This window comes from Sander lucioperca, chromosome 21, assembly GCF_008315115.2.
Source record: "Sander lucioperca isolate FBNREF2018 chromosome 21, SLUC_FBN_1.2, whole genome shotgun sequence".
Taxonomy (NCBI): domain Eukaryota; kingdom Metazoa; phylum Chordata; class Actinopteri; order Perciformes; family Percidae; genus Sander; species Sander lucioperca.
The window spans coordinates 12,922,249-12,939,293 of NC_050193.1; the positions used below are offsets into that span (position 1 = coordinate 12,922,249).

The 17,045-nt window shown below is 38.0% G+C and overlaps 5 gene segments (V, D, J or C); all 5 read right to left on the reverse strand.

Annotated features, from left to right (window-relative positions):
* Positions 1 to 3,250: 3,250 nt before the first annotated feature.
* LOC116051891 lies at positions 3,251 to 3,755 on the reverse strand. The segment is given in 2 exon segments: positions 3,251 to 3,576; positions 3,659 to 3,755. Coding segments are annotated over 2 exon segments (360 nt in total).
* A 4,181-nt stretch (positions 3,756 to 7,936) lies between these two features.
* LOC116051858 lies at positions 7,937 to 8,637 on the reverse strand. The segment is given in 2 exon segments: positions 7,937 to 8,444; positions 8,529 to 8,637. Coding segments are annotated over 2 exon segments (432 nt in total).
* A 2,196-nt stretch (positions 8,638 to 10,833) lies between these two features.
* LOC116051913 lies at positions 10,834 to 11,345 on the reverse strand. The segment is given in 2 exon segments: positions 10,834 to 11,150; positions 11,248 to 11,345. Coding segments are annotated over 2 exon segments (348 nt in total).
* Positions 11,346 to 14,568: 3,223 nt separating this feature from the next.
* On the reverse strand, positions 14,569 to 15,307 carry LOC116051949. The segment is given in 2 exon segments: positions 14,569 to 14,986; positions 15,118 to 15,307. Coding segments are annotated over 2 exon segments (438 nt in total).
* Positions 15,308 to 15,663: 356 nt separating this feature from the next.
* On the reverse strand, positions 15,664 to 16,207 carry LOC116051930. The segment is given in 2 exon segments: positions 15,664 to 16,076; positions 16,165 to 16,207. Coding segments are annotated over 2 exon segments (330 nt in total).
* Positions 16,208 to 17,045: the final 838 nt, after the last annotated feature.

Sequence of the window (17,045 nt, forward strand, 5' to 3'; positions counted from 1 at the left end):
GAACTTTTGACTTTAACAAATCTATAGAGACTCACATCCAGCTGCCAACAGCAGCAGCAGAGCTACAGAGAACATGGTTTATGTTGAAACTGACTATATTATTATTGTATCTTCAAACATTAATATTCTTTTTTTATATAACATAGTTATCTCCATACATGATACAAGTAAATTCACTCTAAACAATAACATTAAATGCTGCCATCCCTCATCTCCACTTTCAGCTGTTTTCTCTTAGAAATAATGTTAATGAAATTACAGTACTTGATGGAAAGAGTGACATATTCTTATTTACCTATTGATTTTATTACAGAGCAATATGAATCATTTCAGAGTTTGAGTATCAGTCAGTTAAGATCAATGAGAACAGCAGATCTGAGTTTCTCCTTTTAGTAACAGAGAGAAACTAGACACTGACTGTCCTCTAGTGATTTTATAAAAGAAACTGCAACATTATGTTTCATTCTTATAGATGCCACATCATATCATTTACAGACAGTATTGTGTCTTACTTTGTAGAAATGTAGTTTAATTTTTTTTAATTTTAGAATTTAATTTCAGCAACCAGATCGTTGTGATGTTTTTGGCACTTTTACCATCAAATGATCTTTATTGTGTTTTTGTGTTTAATGTTGATTAATAATATTTCTGAGGAAAGCAGGACGTTATATAATGAAGAGACAAAGGGTAATTTATTATCTAAAAATGATATCTAATGTAAAATTTAGGGGAAAAAACTTAGTAATAAATAATAACTTAAAGGGATATTTCACCGTTGGAAAGATGAATATATCTTTAAATTGGGTCACTTATGTAGTAGAAATGTGAAATTTTTTTATAAATTGGTGGCTTCTAGGCCGAGAAAAGCCAGAAAATGTGTTTTTGGCTCATGTGGATGAAAGACACCAAATCCTAGAATGCACTTGCTTCGCTGCTTTAGCGTCTACTCCCAAGCCACGCCTACTGTTACAGACAGACAGTGAGACAGTCAACTCAACTTTAGTGTGTTTTATTGTCATTTCAACCATATACACGAAACAACGTTTCTCCGTGGCTCAATTGGTTACACAATTAAAATATATAAAAACGACATTATATAAAAAGGTTATAAAAAAAATATATAAAAAAAGGTTCAGCTAACACATAGCTAGCTACTAGCATTAGCGCTTGGTACAAATTTGCGTGTAATGTAGAATGGTCGGCATTTAACAATCACAAACTACACCAGCAGTTAGCAGTTAGTTGGATACAATGTCAAGGGTAGATGTAGATGAGTAGTCGTGAGCAGTTGTAAACACTCAGGATGAGTCGGAGATGAAGTTGACAAGATGGGATTTTTATTGTTTACCCCAATTAAGGCCAAATGAGGCAAATCGTGAAATAAAAATTAACAAAACAATTAAAGAAAACAGAAAAATATATACTTTCAAGGAAATAACAAATTGACTTGGGAGTCAAAACAATAAGATAATATAAATATTCAACTGTTCACTAATTAGACCTTAACTCAAGTCATCACTCTGAGGATATGCAACAGACTTACGTCCTACTCCCTCAGGTGTTCCAACAGCTCTTCCCTGAGCAAATACTACTACCACTCTATATAGCCTGAAGCCCCACCCCTCAAATTGGAACATACCAACACAATACAATGCAGGGGTGTCTCAGGTAAATAGACAGAAACGGCTACATACAGCCAAAATTAATATATCTACGAAGCTAGACATTTATAGCATATCATTTATATGATTCACATTCAAATTAGACAAAGCCCCAAGACATCTTGATGGCTACAAAATGTAATACTTAAAATGCCGGTTAACTTCCTGTTACCCCGGAAGTCATAGACCCATTTAAACCCGAGGATTGCGGCAAACTTTCCTTTAGAACAAAGAGAGCACATGCTGGTAAGACAAATCATGTTACCCTCTGTTAGCTTTTAAACTCAATAAACGACACTAGTTAACAAAGGAACAAGTGTTGTATGATTATTGTAACTGAACATGTTTGTGAAATAAACTGTAGGGTTTTAAACAATATAAAAGGATGTATTGATGGATGTTGCTATAGCATTTAAATCACTGCAGTATTAGATGTTAAATGTTAAATGTGTACACAAGAAAGCTACAGGATAACTGAGGAATTTGATAATGACTAGGTTTACAGATTATTTGACAACAGTGTGTGGTAATTAACAGAACATATGAACACGCTAAATAAACCTATACAGGCAACATTTACATTCAGTCTCTGAGAGAAAAATAGGTAGCGCATCGCTAGCGTGACGACAGCCATGCGCCCCGTCACATACAAGCACCCCCATTTCTGCGGCAGGCAGTCCGTGTTAACACAGCTCACCTCCACTAGTCTTACCCGGCGACAGAGCGGTAGCTGCATAGTCCATAGCAATTGTTTCCACAACAACAAAAACACAGCAGTCTCTGAACTCGCGTTGGGAGTTTCGTTGAAGTTGGATGTAGTCCAGTTTGTTGTCTAATGAGCGGACACTTGCAAGCAGGATTGATGGAACAGGTGGCCGGCTAACGTTAGTTTTCCACCCGCAAACTCGTTCAACGTCCCCCGCTGATGATGTCCCTTTACCGGCCAGAGGCTTCGATCAGCGCCGCTGGTCTCCATAGCAGACGGGCGAAGCTGTGTCGAGTATTCCGTCTGCAATAAAGTGTCCTGCATATTCTCCGATCTGTACCAATGTATCCCGGTGGTACACGTGTGCGGTAGTTTGAATGCACATAATTGTTGTTCTAAAATTTCCTTCGGGATGAATAAATCTATCTATCTAAAGTTTTGATGCTGAGAAGCCACTAAAGCTACGCGAGGATTCAAGATGGCTGACACTCGTTTTTTTTTCGTGGAATTTCGGAAATGCCAGAGTCCAACCCCCTATGGGTGGGTTTGAAATATGCGGAAGTTGGACTGTAGTCCATAGCCTCTGGGCAAAAAAGCCTCTTATGACGCAAAATGACAATTTTTGCGTCATAAGAGGCTTTTTTCCAGACCCACAATACAGAGATCTCCCCTCACAGGGGGACATGAGGGACAGAAGCACAGTCATTCAAAAATAGTACCGGGTTTCTACTGATACAAAGCTAAATGCTAAATCGGTGAAGTATCCCTTTAATATTAATAAAATAATGTATAAAATATATGATATAGATATTACATTCATATATCATCTTCATTATTTGGCTTCATCAGTCCAGTAAGAATACTGTAGGATTTTGTACAGCTGCTCAACCAACTCCAGTCACTGTGGGTCTCGAGCACAATAATAAACAGCAGAATCTTCAGTCTTCAGACTGTTCATCTGCAGATACAGCTGCTCTCTGTTGTTGTCTCTGGAGACGGTAAAACGGCCTTGGATTGACTGAGAGTAGTATTTGCTACTGCCACCAGCATCAGTAGCAACCCACTCCAGTCCTTTTCCAGGAGCCTGTCTGATCCAGGCCATATAGTAGCTGCTGAATGACAATCCAGATGTTGTACAGGTCAATCTGTGGGATTCTCCAGGTCTTTTAATCGCTGGTTCAGATTCTGTCAGAGTCTGACCATCAACACCTGTCAAGATATAAAAAACATCACATGAATTTAGTTACACAATTCAAAACTATGTTTAATCAAGATCAATGAAAATCTTCACCTGCCCAGCAGAGAGTTAAAAGCAGCAGTCCTGTCCTATAGTCCATCATGTTAAGCTGTGTGTCCACTGTTCTCTGTCCTCCTCTCTGCACTCAGATAAGTAGAGGTGGAAGATATCTGAGTTTTGCATTGACTCCTCCTCACAGGGAGGAAACATCTGGACTGGAGATATTTAATGAAACTGAGTCAGAGTCAACCCTCCAAGTCAGCTGTTTTGACCTTTGTCTGAGATGTTTTAATTTGTGTAAAATGTGTACGTACAGTTATCATCCAGCACGAAGGACGTCTATATTCCGATTGGTTGCTGGCGTTTGCCGCTGCTTGCCGCTGAACCGCGTCATAGCTCATTACCATAAAGTTGACATACTTTCAACTTTCTTATTGACGCTCTGGTCGCTCAAAACGCCCAAAACGCGACAGATTTTCCGCTCCTTGCAGCTGAGAGAAGCCAGCTTCCATTGAAAATGAATGACTTCTGGTAACTTTAGAAGCTCAAGTCGGCGGCGGGGTGTACGTACAGTAAGAGGTGATTTTGGGGCAGCCAGCCTTCCAAAAGAAAGCACAGGCAACAGAGTCTCAGTTCACCTATCCGGGAGGCTCTGACACACTTTCCACACTCCGTGTCCGCAGACAGCTGTAGGCTTGTACCGGTGTTGATGCTTTGTACATCGTCGGACACATGCAGCCACTTTTCCTGAAACCGCTTGCGGGACTGCACAAGTCCACAGCGGCCCGCGGCGTGTATGTCCGAACCTTAAGGTTAGGGTTAGGTGCCTTGAAGGCTGCGGTTGTAGCGCTGCCTGGAAGGAGCAGTTGGGGGCAAAAAACACCATCGAGCCCTGCAGGTTGTCAGCTGTGTGTCTGCCTGTCTCGGACGGCCGATTTCGACGGTCCTCATTGATATAGTGTCATGTGTCACGTAGCTCTCCACAAGCAGAAAAAAAGAGGAGCTTAAAATGCAACTTGTGATGTGATCTTGTGATCTGGACGGGAAAGATAACTTTGGGAGTTGGAAAGGGTGTTTTGCGATTCTGCCTTCTCACAGCGCGACACAGGTTCGTGGATCTGATTGTCGCGATTTCGGTTTCATATTGCATATCGTTACAGCCCTGGTTTTCTGATCTGAATATTTCTAAGTTTTCTAAAGTATCCCAGTTGTTCTGTCATAAATGTTCTTAGAGCTGTAGATGGTGTGAGTATAAGGAAAGAAGAGTTTGCATGGACCTCCCTCTTCAGGTTTAAAAAGGGAACATGGAAAGCAGATGCACTTTAACATCAGTAGTTTTCTACAAGTGCAGGGAAACTAAAAAATAGCAAATACCTGTCAACTATTTCTACTATGAAATAGACCTACTACAGGGACAGACAAGATGTATTTTTCTGACAGTATATTGAACTGAGAAATATTTCTTAAATTCAGGTACGGTATGGTGATTAATATCCACGGTAATACAACATGTATTGAATAATAATGTGAATAAAAAGATGCAAATATTCATCAACACCAATTACAATCCAGCTAAATCAATTACCCCAGACCAAAGATTAACTCAAACCACCATCTGCATTAAGAGGAAGTTTTTCAAATGCTTTCTTAGAAACAGCTGCATTAAAAACATCTGTCTGCTCTGTTTTCTAGTGTGTCCAACATCAATATAAACCTAAATATAGGACTATAAGTTAAACTTCTCTAGCACCAATAATCACATTAAAAAGTTAAAAAATAATCTTCTGTTTAATAGTATATTGTTTAAATGTGACTTTCCTGTTACTGTGACTTCAGTCCCGCTGCCCCAGTAGTCGAAGTAATCATAGTGCTGCATCTCCACTCACTGCTGGAACGAAAACCTGACATACCAAAAATAATGTGTGAAAACCTCATAACGTGACTAAAGAACACATACATCGTGATCAGTATTATCCCCTGATGTCATCCTGGGAGCATGTGTTTTGTGCTGATTCTTAATCAGTTCTTAAAGTTAAGATTTACTGCAAGATGACAATTACATCTGTGCACCAACTCTGACTTTAAACTACTAATTTACTAACTTTTAACCAGGAATCTGCTTAATAAAAATAATAAACACAGTAGTTACCTCATATTTCAGTAGGTAATATTCAGTCCTGAGCTTTTTTTTTCATCACAAGAATGGGAGAGCGTTAGATTATTGCTCTTAGGTTTTTATATTGATCTATATCTCAGTGCACCACCCACCCCCCACCATCACTGTGATAAACCGTAATACAAAAACACTGTTTCTTGCACTGGAGGGAAGGGGGCCTGTATTATCAGCAAGGGGTAAGAATAAAACAAAATATTCTAATCAACATAACTATATTTAAGGTTGTTAGTTGGTTAAATTGTGTTTTACATTAAACATATTTTGTTATTTTTTTCAGTTTATCAAAGTTTTAAATTCAATTTTATTTATCATTGATATACCATGACATGACTTATGTATGTATTTGAATATGAAAAAAACTGTAGGTTTTTGTTTAACATTTAAAAAACAACAACATGTAATATATTGATAGAACACCATGCCAATAAATGTTGGCCAACATCCTTTTATTCAGACCATAATACACATTTTTTTATCCAAAAACTGTTCATGAAAATGTGTTGAACTGTGGCACTGAATAATAGTAAAAAAAAAAAAAGCTATATTGGTTAAATTATTTTTTTATTTTTTTTCAAATATTAATTAAAATGTTTTGTAAGATATTTGAGAAATACTGGGAGCTTGTAAACATACAGCATGTTACGGGACTTGAAGAGCCCAGAACATAACACCGTTAAATGAAAATAAACAATAGATTATATAATTATTGTCATTTGGTAAAATGAAATGAACGCTGTTGTAAAATTGATGAATAAAAATCTTAACATCAAAGCAATGATGAATGTTGTTTTTTTTTAATTTGGACCTGTTGGCAAGCTATCAGTAGTGAGAGGTCAGGAAAGACTTAGATCATTGTTTTGTTATTGTTCTTACAGCTCAGCCTCATATAAGAGATGATAATCCTGATGCTGTGTGAACTCCACTTTTTGTTTCTGTTTAGGGCAAGTTGTGATAAAAGTATAGTGTGTGGAAATGCATCAAATACTGTGAATTATGGGGTATTTAAACTTGCATTTTCTATCAGTGACTGTCACAGTGACATCTGCAGTGGTTTGTGTACAGCTCTGTGGCTTCCTGTATCACTGTATGGCGGAAATATTTATTCATAATTCAAATTAAAGTCCAAAGAGAAATTGAAAGTTCAAAGAGAAAACTTAGCGAGATCAAATTAAAAATATTATTATTTTTTTAAATTTTCCATTTGGCTTTTCCATTTAGATTTAATATTTGGCTTTTGAATTTCAATTTAACATTGGCTTTTAATTAAGCAACAGTACAAACATGGGTGTGGGTAGCTCTGCTACGTGTGTTTGTGTGTTGTCAGATCTCGAGGACACACACACACACAATCTCAACCGGGTAGTCATCGTCCGAACTGCGACCTCTCCTTTTTTCTCCGGGTGGTGCGTGCAGTGTGAGGTGCGTGTCCGCGCTATTCTCCGACACGTACTCACAACAATCACTCCTGATTGACGGCCTTAAGCTACTTTTAAACATTCAAGAAAATAACTCAGTTGTGACACCCAATAAGATGTGTTTGTTATTGAAGCCATGTGCTTTTTCCCTGTTTCCCTTCCTTCCACCCAATGCACTCAAGCACCAACATGACAGTGAATGAAAAGCAGAAGATGCATTGTTGTAACTGAGGAGGACTAGAATTTTTTTTTTTTTTGTCATTACAGCTCAGAATGTTCTTCATTAGCTTCAGATTTTTAATTGAAAACAAAACAAATAGCATGTTATCCTTATGTACACTGTAAATCTGAATAAGTAAGCAGTACTCAAAAAATATTGAGGAAATCAGTTGCCATTTTATTGTTTCTAAATTATTTTCATGATTCTGCACAGGTGTTAAATTCTGAAGCATCAAAAGGTGTGAACATTTACTATCAACTTGTAAAGGTTAACCTTAAAGATGAAGAATGTCAGAACAACTCAAAGCTCAAACAACTCTGTGCCATCTTATAGTATTGTGCCATCGGGCACAATAATAAACAGCAACTTCAGTCTTCAAGCTGTTCATCTGCAAACTTTGGCATCAAAGTTTTGCTTTGTTGATGCTTCCTAAATGTGTGAATTCCAGGATTTGGTGTAAAATTGGTTCTGTCATTCTGTCATTTTCATGAAAAAAAATAAATGTGTGTACAATCTGAAAATCATGTGGAAGCTTTTTATTTTTAAATGCTACCAAAATGTTGATTCTTGCATGATCTTCATGCATTTACTTGTGGTACTTGTGTACTTATCAGCAGTATGGCACAAAAAAGTAATACTGAGTCAACTATATGATCACAGTCGTGATTGTAAATAGAGGAAGTAGTTTTTGTATGACTCTCATATTATCGTCTCTCACTGTGTCTCTTCTGGCACAGTAATACACTGCTGTGTCCTCGGTCTTCAGACTGTTCATCTGCAGATAGACTTTACTGCTGGAGTCATCTCTGGAGATGGTGAATCTCCCCTGGACTGACTGGGAGTAATAGATAGAAGTACTGCCTGTGTGTACAAAAGCGATCCACTCCAGTCCTTTTCCAGGAGCCTGTCTGACCCAGTTCATAGGGTAGCTGCTGAGTGTGAATCCAGATGTTGTACAGGTTAATCTGTGGGATTCTCCAGGTCTTTTAATCGCTGGTTCAGATTCTGTCAGAGTCTGACCATCAACACCTGTCAAGATATAAAAAACATCAAGTGAGATAAGCTGATGACAAATAAAAGCTATGTTAAATCAAGATCAGTGAAAATCTTCACCTGCCCAGCAGAGAGTTAAAAGCAGCAGTCCTGTCCTATAGTCCATCATGTTAAACTGTGTGTCCACTGTTCTCTGTCCTCCTCTCTGCAGTCAGATAAGTAGAGGTGGAAGATATCTGAGTTTTGCATTGACTCCTCCTTTTTGATTGAACAGTGTCTTTTGTTCAATCTTTCCTCAAAACATTTTCATGTTACAGCTTTCTCCTTAACGTAATTTGTGTTATTCTTACACTGTAACAAATTGCTGTAAAAATACTGGATATTTTGCACAGTAGTGTACCGTTTTCCATTAAGTTGAATACTGTAAATTTAACTAACTAAAGATTATTTTTGGGGCTTTTCCCTTTATTTTGAAAGTGGATAGACATGAAAGGGGGAGAGAGATGGGGGATGACACGCAGCAAAGGGAAGCAGGTCAGATTTTAACCCTGCGCCGCTGCAGGACTCAACCTACATGGGGCAAACGCTCTTACTGGGTGAGCTAGAGGTCGCCCCGAATACTGTAAATTCTGATGTCTTTGAGGAACAAAATACTAATGGCAAGCTCCTGTAAAATCTTACGGTAAAAAGCAGTATTTATTTATTTTTTACAGCAAGCTACCTATAATCTTACGGTATAATATAGTATTTTTTCTTTTCTTTTTCAGTTAACTTTAAATCAGACTTGATCTTCGGTCCGTTTAATAGTTCATCTGAGCAAAATAAAAAAATGTATGAAATTAAAAATAGACCTACACATCAGTGTTTTTATTTGAGATTGAGGACACAATAACAAGAAGATGAAGAATTAGTTTTCATCTGGACTCTTAAACTGACCGAACTGGATGGAGCACTTGAGGCATTACCTGCTGCTTTCCTCACCGTTCTCTCGTCAACTGCGCAGCGCACCCTCATCCATCCTGTCCCCGTGGCTTTCTTAAGAAGATAAATATAATCTTGCAAAAGTCAGCATAATGCTAATGTGATTTTGTGTTGGATTAATATTTTATTGACTTTTTTTGCCGAAAAGATTGAGTCAAAAGTACGTGCCACACGCTAGCATACATTACTCTCATTTAGCAACTATGTGGAAAAAAGTTTAGCTTTCTGTTGAAGCACATTACTTAAATTAGCATAAGTTAGCTTGGGCATTTGATTTGTTATCAGATGTAATTAAGGTGGGCTACAAGGTTCTATTTTACCATTTGTTGTTTTACTTTTTCAAGTAAAACGGTTTATGGGAGTTTAGGGAGAAGCTTGTTATGCAGGTTGATGCAAAAAGCTAAAAAGTAGCTTCAAATATGCACTAATGTACAGTAGCTAAAAGTTAGTTGACTAGTTGTTGATGTAATGATTTTTTTTTCTTGAGAGTATTTTAAAGATTATTTTGCTGTGAAGGCCTGTAGTGAAAACATGATAACTTGCAACATATGTGGTAAAACCTGCAGGAATACATTTGCACATGTCAGGCACATGCAAACTCATAGTTGTCTGCCTAATACATCTTTCAAGTGTGGTTTCCCTGAATGCACAAGAGCTTTTTCTAAGAAAGCATATAGATTAATCTGAATGAAGTCTAGTTGAGTCCATAGCAAGTACAAGCAGCACCAGTGATCGGAATGATGAGGGCTGCGATACACAGCTTGAGAATCCCAGTCAGTCCAGTGGTGAAGACATGGAGGTCTACCCAGAAAGAGGAGATGAAGGGGAATTTGACAGACCTCCTCCACCAGTCAAACAATAATTGAACATTATCAGGGAATACATGACATCAATCAGTCTCACCTACTTTCCAAGCTTAATGAGAAGTTGACATCACTTGGACTTTCTTCACTAACTGCTCTTCTTAAGTTGACAATAGACACCATGGTTGAGGAGCCTGAAATACAGTCTTCAAAGTATCTATATGTTGAACTTTGCCAAAGATAAAGTTTCCCAAAGATAACAATGTTTCCTAATGCCACCCTTTCGTTTATTAAATCACCTTGTATGCTTGGTTTGAGATCGACTAACATTATCTTATGTCTCCTTTTTTTCAAATTTGAAATTTTGAGTCCTGATAATAAGAACAGGGTTTCATGCATTTGGAAAACTCTGACATCCAACATGTTTCAGTTGTGTACATTTAACAATTTAAACATCTATTTCAGTTTTTGTTGTGGGAGAAGAGACAATGATCAGTGATTGAAACCCGCAAAGTATTTAAACTCCAGCAAGAGTGCAGGCTGTGTGCTGGTGTTGAAACCATTAGTGGTCTGAGGGCTCCTCCTCTGGTGGCTTCATGTTACAAGTGTTCAGGCTCTGAGGGGTTTTTGTTCAGGTCTACTGATGGTTTGTGTTACTGTGGCTCTCTGGCACAGTAATACACAGCAGTGTCTTCAGGCTGCACATTCTGTCCATTTAGAGTCACTGTCTTGCTGGAAGTCTCTAAGTCGATACTGAACTTGTTCTTCAATGAATCTTTGTAGTATGAATCTCCAGTATATTTCATTCCAATCCACTCCAGTCCTTTCCCTGCAGGCTGTCTGATCCAAGCTGTAGCGTAGCTATCAAGAGAATAAGAGACCTGACAGGTGATGGTCAGACGTTGACCTGGCTGCACAGTCACAGAGGCTGGCTGGGTCAACTGTTCACACTTCACACCTGTGGAGGAAAACATGTTGAGTATTGAATCAGTGTAATAGCAGTGAACAGTGTGCTGTGATCATACTGTCAGTGTCTCTGCCTCAGTGAGACTCACAGGATCCAGCAGCCAGCAGCAGCAGCAGAGCTACAGAGAACATGGTTGTTATTGAAGGTGATCTGATGGGAGCTTCTCTTCTTCTGCTGCAACTGACAGCATGATATCAAGTCTTTATAGCAGACTGTGAGGAAGTTCACTTTGCATAGAGAAGGACACTGACAGGCTATAAAAGAAGGATGAACTGTCCTGTCAAAAGTGATAGCTTTAAATTGTGTTATGAAATATATTTTTGACACATGAAAGAAAATGTAGATATTATCTGTCAAAGATGTCAGACAAATATATTTATATTTACAACAGAATCCATAGATTAACTGAATAGTTATTGTCTGCTTCAGCTATATATGGGGGATCAGCAATAAAACATGTCTGAATGGAGCAGTTTTATTGAGACTATTTCTCTGAATGTGTTGATGATGTTGAACTGAAGCTTATTATGTGAATGAGAAAAGAAGAAAGCAAAGATTTGATGTATATGCTGAGTTTTTGTACAGCGTTGCTCCTTCATGTGTCACTGTGGCTCTCGAGCACAATAATAAACAGCAGAATCTTCAGTCTTCAGACTGTTCATCTGCAGATACACCTGCTGTCTGCTGTTTTCTCTGGAGACGGTAAACCGGCCTTTGACTGACTGAGAGTAGTAGATGCTTACGCTGCCATCGCTGATGTAAGCGATCCATTCCAGTCCTTTTCCAGCAGCCTGTCTGATCCAAGCATTATCATAATCTCCACCAAACCCAGAATATGTGCAGGTCAGTCTGTGGGATTCTCCAGGTCTTTTAACCACTGGTTCAGACTCAGTCAGTGTTTGACCCTCAGTACCTACAGACATTTAAACAGCTCATTAGTTTCTGTAATGCAGCCATGTTGTCTTTGTACCAGGAAGTTTGTCAGAAAAACATCTCTTGTTCTTACCTGCCCAGTTAAATGACAGGATGAGAAAAACAACCAAATAATCAGGTCTGATCATTGTTAAAGCCAGTTGTCTCTGTCCAGTCTACAGCGTGTATGTCAGTGATTTAGTGTCTGTCCTTCACTCTGCAACACATATGTAGAGATGGAAGAGGTCAGAGATTTGCATTGACTCCTCCTCCTATAAGAAAAACCCAACACATCTCTGGGAAATATGATTTTTATCATTATTTCATTATATGATTATACGTATGATTTTCTCAATAAGAGAAATCATTTATTTATACTCAAATTAGATGTATTTATATACTTTGCTCAGCAGCATTTGCTGGCCATCCATATTCTGGATATATCATGCATAAATGTCCAAATATATTGTCAACACCTGCTGTTCAAATTAAAAAAAAGGAACGTTATTACCATTTTTTTTGTGGAAAAGCAAATGTCAAATGTAACAAAAAGCCATATCATTTCATCACTGTAACATACTGGAAAAACACCAACTATTGAGTTTTGAGAATTTTTTAATTTTTAAGTATGCCTGTTTTGGGCTGTACATCATCGTGCCCCGCCCCCCACTGAATGATTTCTTTCAAAGATTTGAGAGTGGTGGTAGTAAAAGGGCCTCCACCAAAGGGGACTATGTAATACCTTTTAGGTGCACCACTTTTGGACAAACTGTTTTGTCAGTAAAGAGAAATAAATATTGGAATAGCCTACCCTCCACAATAAGGGACCGTCCCACATACATCACTTTTAAAACTCATTTAAAATTCTGGCTTTTAGAAAACCAAAGCTGCACTCACTTTTATCTTTTAACTGCCTCACACATTTCACTATGTGTAACAATGTATGTTCTGTTGTATGTTGTCTTGACTGTTGTTGTTAGTGTTTGTCTTGCCTCTCAAACTATGAGAGTGTTGCATGCTTGTTACCAGTGTTGGGCAAGTTACTTCCAAAATGTAATACATTATAGATTACTAGTTACTGTCATTTGAGAGTAATTAGTTATATTACAATATTACTGTCTCTGAATTGTAATGTGTTACACTACTTTTGCATTACTTTTGAGTTACTTTCACCAAAATAACAGGGGAAATTTGATTTGGCAGCTAGCTTGTGAATTTCACCACCGGATCAATAAAGTCTCCTCTTTATCCACTTTAATACATCATAGATTATTCATATTTTGTATAATCAATATAAATATGCAAAGTAACTAAAGCTATAAAAAATAGATAAGTAAAACGTATAACAGGCAAGTAGGAGAAAATGAAAATACTCAATTAAAAGTACGACATTGTTGTAAAATATTTGTTTATAGCACTTGAATAAGAAATTCATGTTGTTTAGTTTAAAACACTCTAAAGGAAATGTTCAATTATAGTGTGATTAAAACTCACTATTTACATTATTTACAGTACTTGATTTACAGCTGATTTGTGAAAAGGTAGCCTACACAACCTTATTTAACAGTAATTTAGTTTTACTGCGAAACGTCACAGGAAGTGCTTTTATTTTGTCCGTCATGCTCCAGTTGTTCACTTTCTTGTTTGTAAAACTGCAACATATTGAACAGTAAATGGTCACAGTAAAAGACAAGCGTTTTTGGTCGTCATTCGAAGCCATTCCACTACAGGCAGAGTTACTCTCCACGGCTGATAAAATGCAATGATATTTACGTGTAGCAAGCCTCAACATTAATTCCCGACATGTTTATATCTGTCAGCCGCTGACGTACCGTCACCTGTTGGGACATACATGCTGTCCGTACCGTCTCTGGTTCTGACCACGGGAACAGAAACAGGACAGCTCACTTCAACGCAGCGTAATAACTCCTGAAAATATCCATATCGCAAATGTATCTGTCTCTGCAGTCATCTCAACCATCGAATACAGCGACAGGAAAATAATACGGCTTTTTTTTTCCTGTGAAGAAATGTGTCGCGGTGTTGGTGAATTCTTTAAAAAAACAATGCACCACTAAATGTTGCGTTAAAATGCGTTGTAACTCGCGTTACTGGAATTGTAACGAGTATAATATTACCGAAATGTAATTAGTATTGCGTTATATTACTGCGTTACAGCAAAAAGGAATACATACTTTACTTTTGTAACGCGTTACTCCCAACACTGCTTGTTACTGTTTTCATGTTTTTCTTTTTATGCATCTGCCTAGGGACAATAAATGAAAATTAGCTATGGTGCTAACTCTAGCATATTTACATTGTGTACTTGTACTGATGTCCATTAATATGCACTGTCCCTATCTAAATAAACTATTAAAATAAAATAAAAATAAAAATAACACTCAAAAACAGGAAGTCACAAACCACGACATCAGCTGATGCTTCCATTGTGGTCATGAATTTGTGTGTATGTGTTTAGAGACACAGTCATATTCTACTTAGTATCACCTGACGTCTTATCTTCTACTGCCACCTGGAGGTTCTTGGGAAAATAATTTGTATGAGGTTTTTGTCAAGCCTCTCTGCTTCCTTTAACCAGTGTGTTTCTCTGGCACAGTAATACACAGCAGAGTCCTCTGGCTTTAAGTTGGACAGTCTCAGAAACACCATGCTGTTGCTGTCATCTCTACTGATTTCTACACGGCCCTGCACACTGCTGGCATAAGTGTTACTACTTGAAGCAGAGTATCCGCTCCCTATCCATTCCAGTGCTTCTCCTGCAGGTTGTCTGACCCAGCTCATAACACAGCAGCTAAATGTGAAGCCAGATCCCCTGCAGGAGAGACTGAGAGTCTCCCCAGGCTTTTTCACCACTGAACTGGAAGGAATGGACTCCATACTCTGACCTGTACAACCTGATGAAATAAAAGGGAGAGAGGAAACACAGAAGAAATTAATCATCTGGGAAGTTTTCTGGTGTCACTGACTGACCATCAGTCCATGTTGTCTGAGAAAAGATAACACAGCAAGAAGCAGGAGAACTCACAGGGCAGAGAGAGAGCAACCAGCAGAAGAGTGAGTGTGTTCATCATCCTGAGGCTGGAGATGTGACATCTGATGCTCCACACAAAGAACAAGAGCAGTCAGCAGGACAGAAGTACACTGCACAGACTGAAGATTTGCATCAGGATACAATGGGGAGGGAGTGGCTCCTAAACCAGCACTCTGTATAATTTGTACAATAATATATATACATATATATATATATATATATATATATATATATATATATATATATATATATATATATATATTATCTGTAAGGTTTATGTTAAATAAACTCACAAATTAATTATGTAATGTAAAATGTGTGGTTGAGTCACATGGGTGCTGGGTATTTGTGCAGGTCTGTTGGTGGTTTGCATCACTGTAGAGCTAATACTAAAAATAAATTAAATTTTTTATATTTTTATATATTTATTATAATATATTGAATTTATTTTCTAATTTCAATAATCTTTTTACAAATGCAGGCTCTGTATCATGATAAACTGTCCCAACATGCTGACAAATACAGTTTGTATTGATGACATATCTTTCATTATAAATTGTCAGTCATTCAGTGGAACATGTGTTTTCACAGTCCTGACATGCTTCAGTGCTTCTCACACAGAGATCAGTGTTATTCAGTTTTTGTACAGCTTAGTAGTGTTGTGTGTCACTGTGACTCTCGTGCACAATAATAAACTGCAGAGTCTTCTTGTTTCAGACTCTTAACCTCTAAGTGCACAAGATTTTGGGAAGTGTCTTTGGTGATGGAAAACTGGCCTTGGACACTTTGGGCAAATATTGTGCCAGTTCCGCTAGTCCTGGTTTTCCCTGGTTTCTGACGAATCCAGTGCAGCCAGGCTAGAGACAGTCCGTCCACCTTACAGGACAGAGTGACTGGTTGTCCAGCTCTGCTTACCACTGGCTCTGAGGAGGTGAGGGACTGGCCCTGAGCAGCTGGAAGAGACAGAGTTTACATTACAGGGAGCCAGCCAACATCCAAAGCTCCTTTTCTCCTCCTTCACTCAACACCGACTTCACTCACCTGAAATGAGAGCCAAGAGGAGGACACTTTGTGCAACTGTCATGGTGGGAACTTGCAACTGCAGAGGCTGTTATGGGGATTATATATTGTGTTGACAGAATGGGTGGGTTATGCATCAGTGTGTGAATTTACATTTTAGTAGTGGGAGATACAGTTTTCTGTCAGAAAAGGAGGAGTGCTGGACTCTGAGAGAGAGAGAGAGAGAGAGAGAGAGAGAGAGAGAGAGAGAGGTTTTCAAAACAGACTGAGATACTTTAAAGATGTTGTTCATTGTTTCTCTTATTTTCAGTGTGTTTGGACAGTTTTTCAACTGTGTGCATTTCTAAGAGGGTAAGATTGTGTGGTGTGTAGTTCAATGTATACAGTACAACCTGTAATGTCAGTCTAAGACGTTAATTTAAAGGTTATTGTTCACCCAAGTGAGGTGGATTACTGCTAATAGAGAAAACAATGTGACAAAGGAATACATAGTTTTTCCTCCAAGAGCCAAGGAAGTAAATGTTTGCATTATTGCAGTATTACTACAGTATCCATTCAGCTTCCAACCCAATGGCTTACATACACAATAATAAACAGCAGCTCCTTCAGTCTTCTAGCTGTTTATATTGAAATTGATTTGAAATGATGAAATGGAGAACTATACAACTAAATGAATACATGAAGAATCAGTCATAGATGATCCAGCATCTAAATGTTCTATTTCTGTTGGGGTGAAGCAAGCTCTCAAAGGGTCTGAGTATAAAATTGTAGTTTTGAGTGGCAGTCAGTCAAAATCAATGAGATAAGCAGAACTAAGTGTTTCCATATAGAGGACAGAGAAACTTGAGACTGACCCCTTCTAGGGTTTTTATGAAAGAAAATTTAACATTATTTGTCACTCC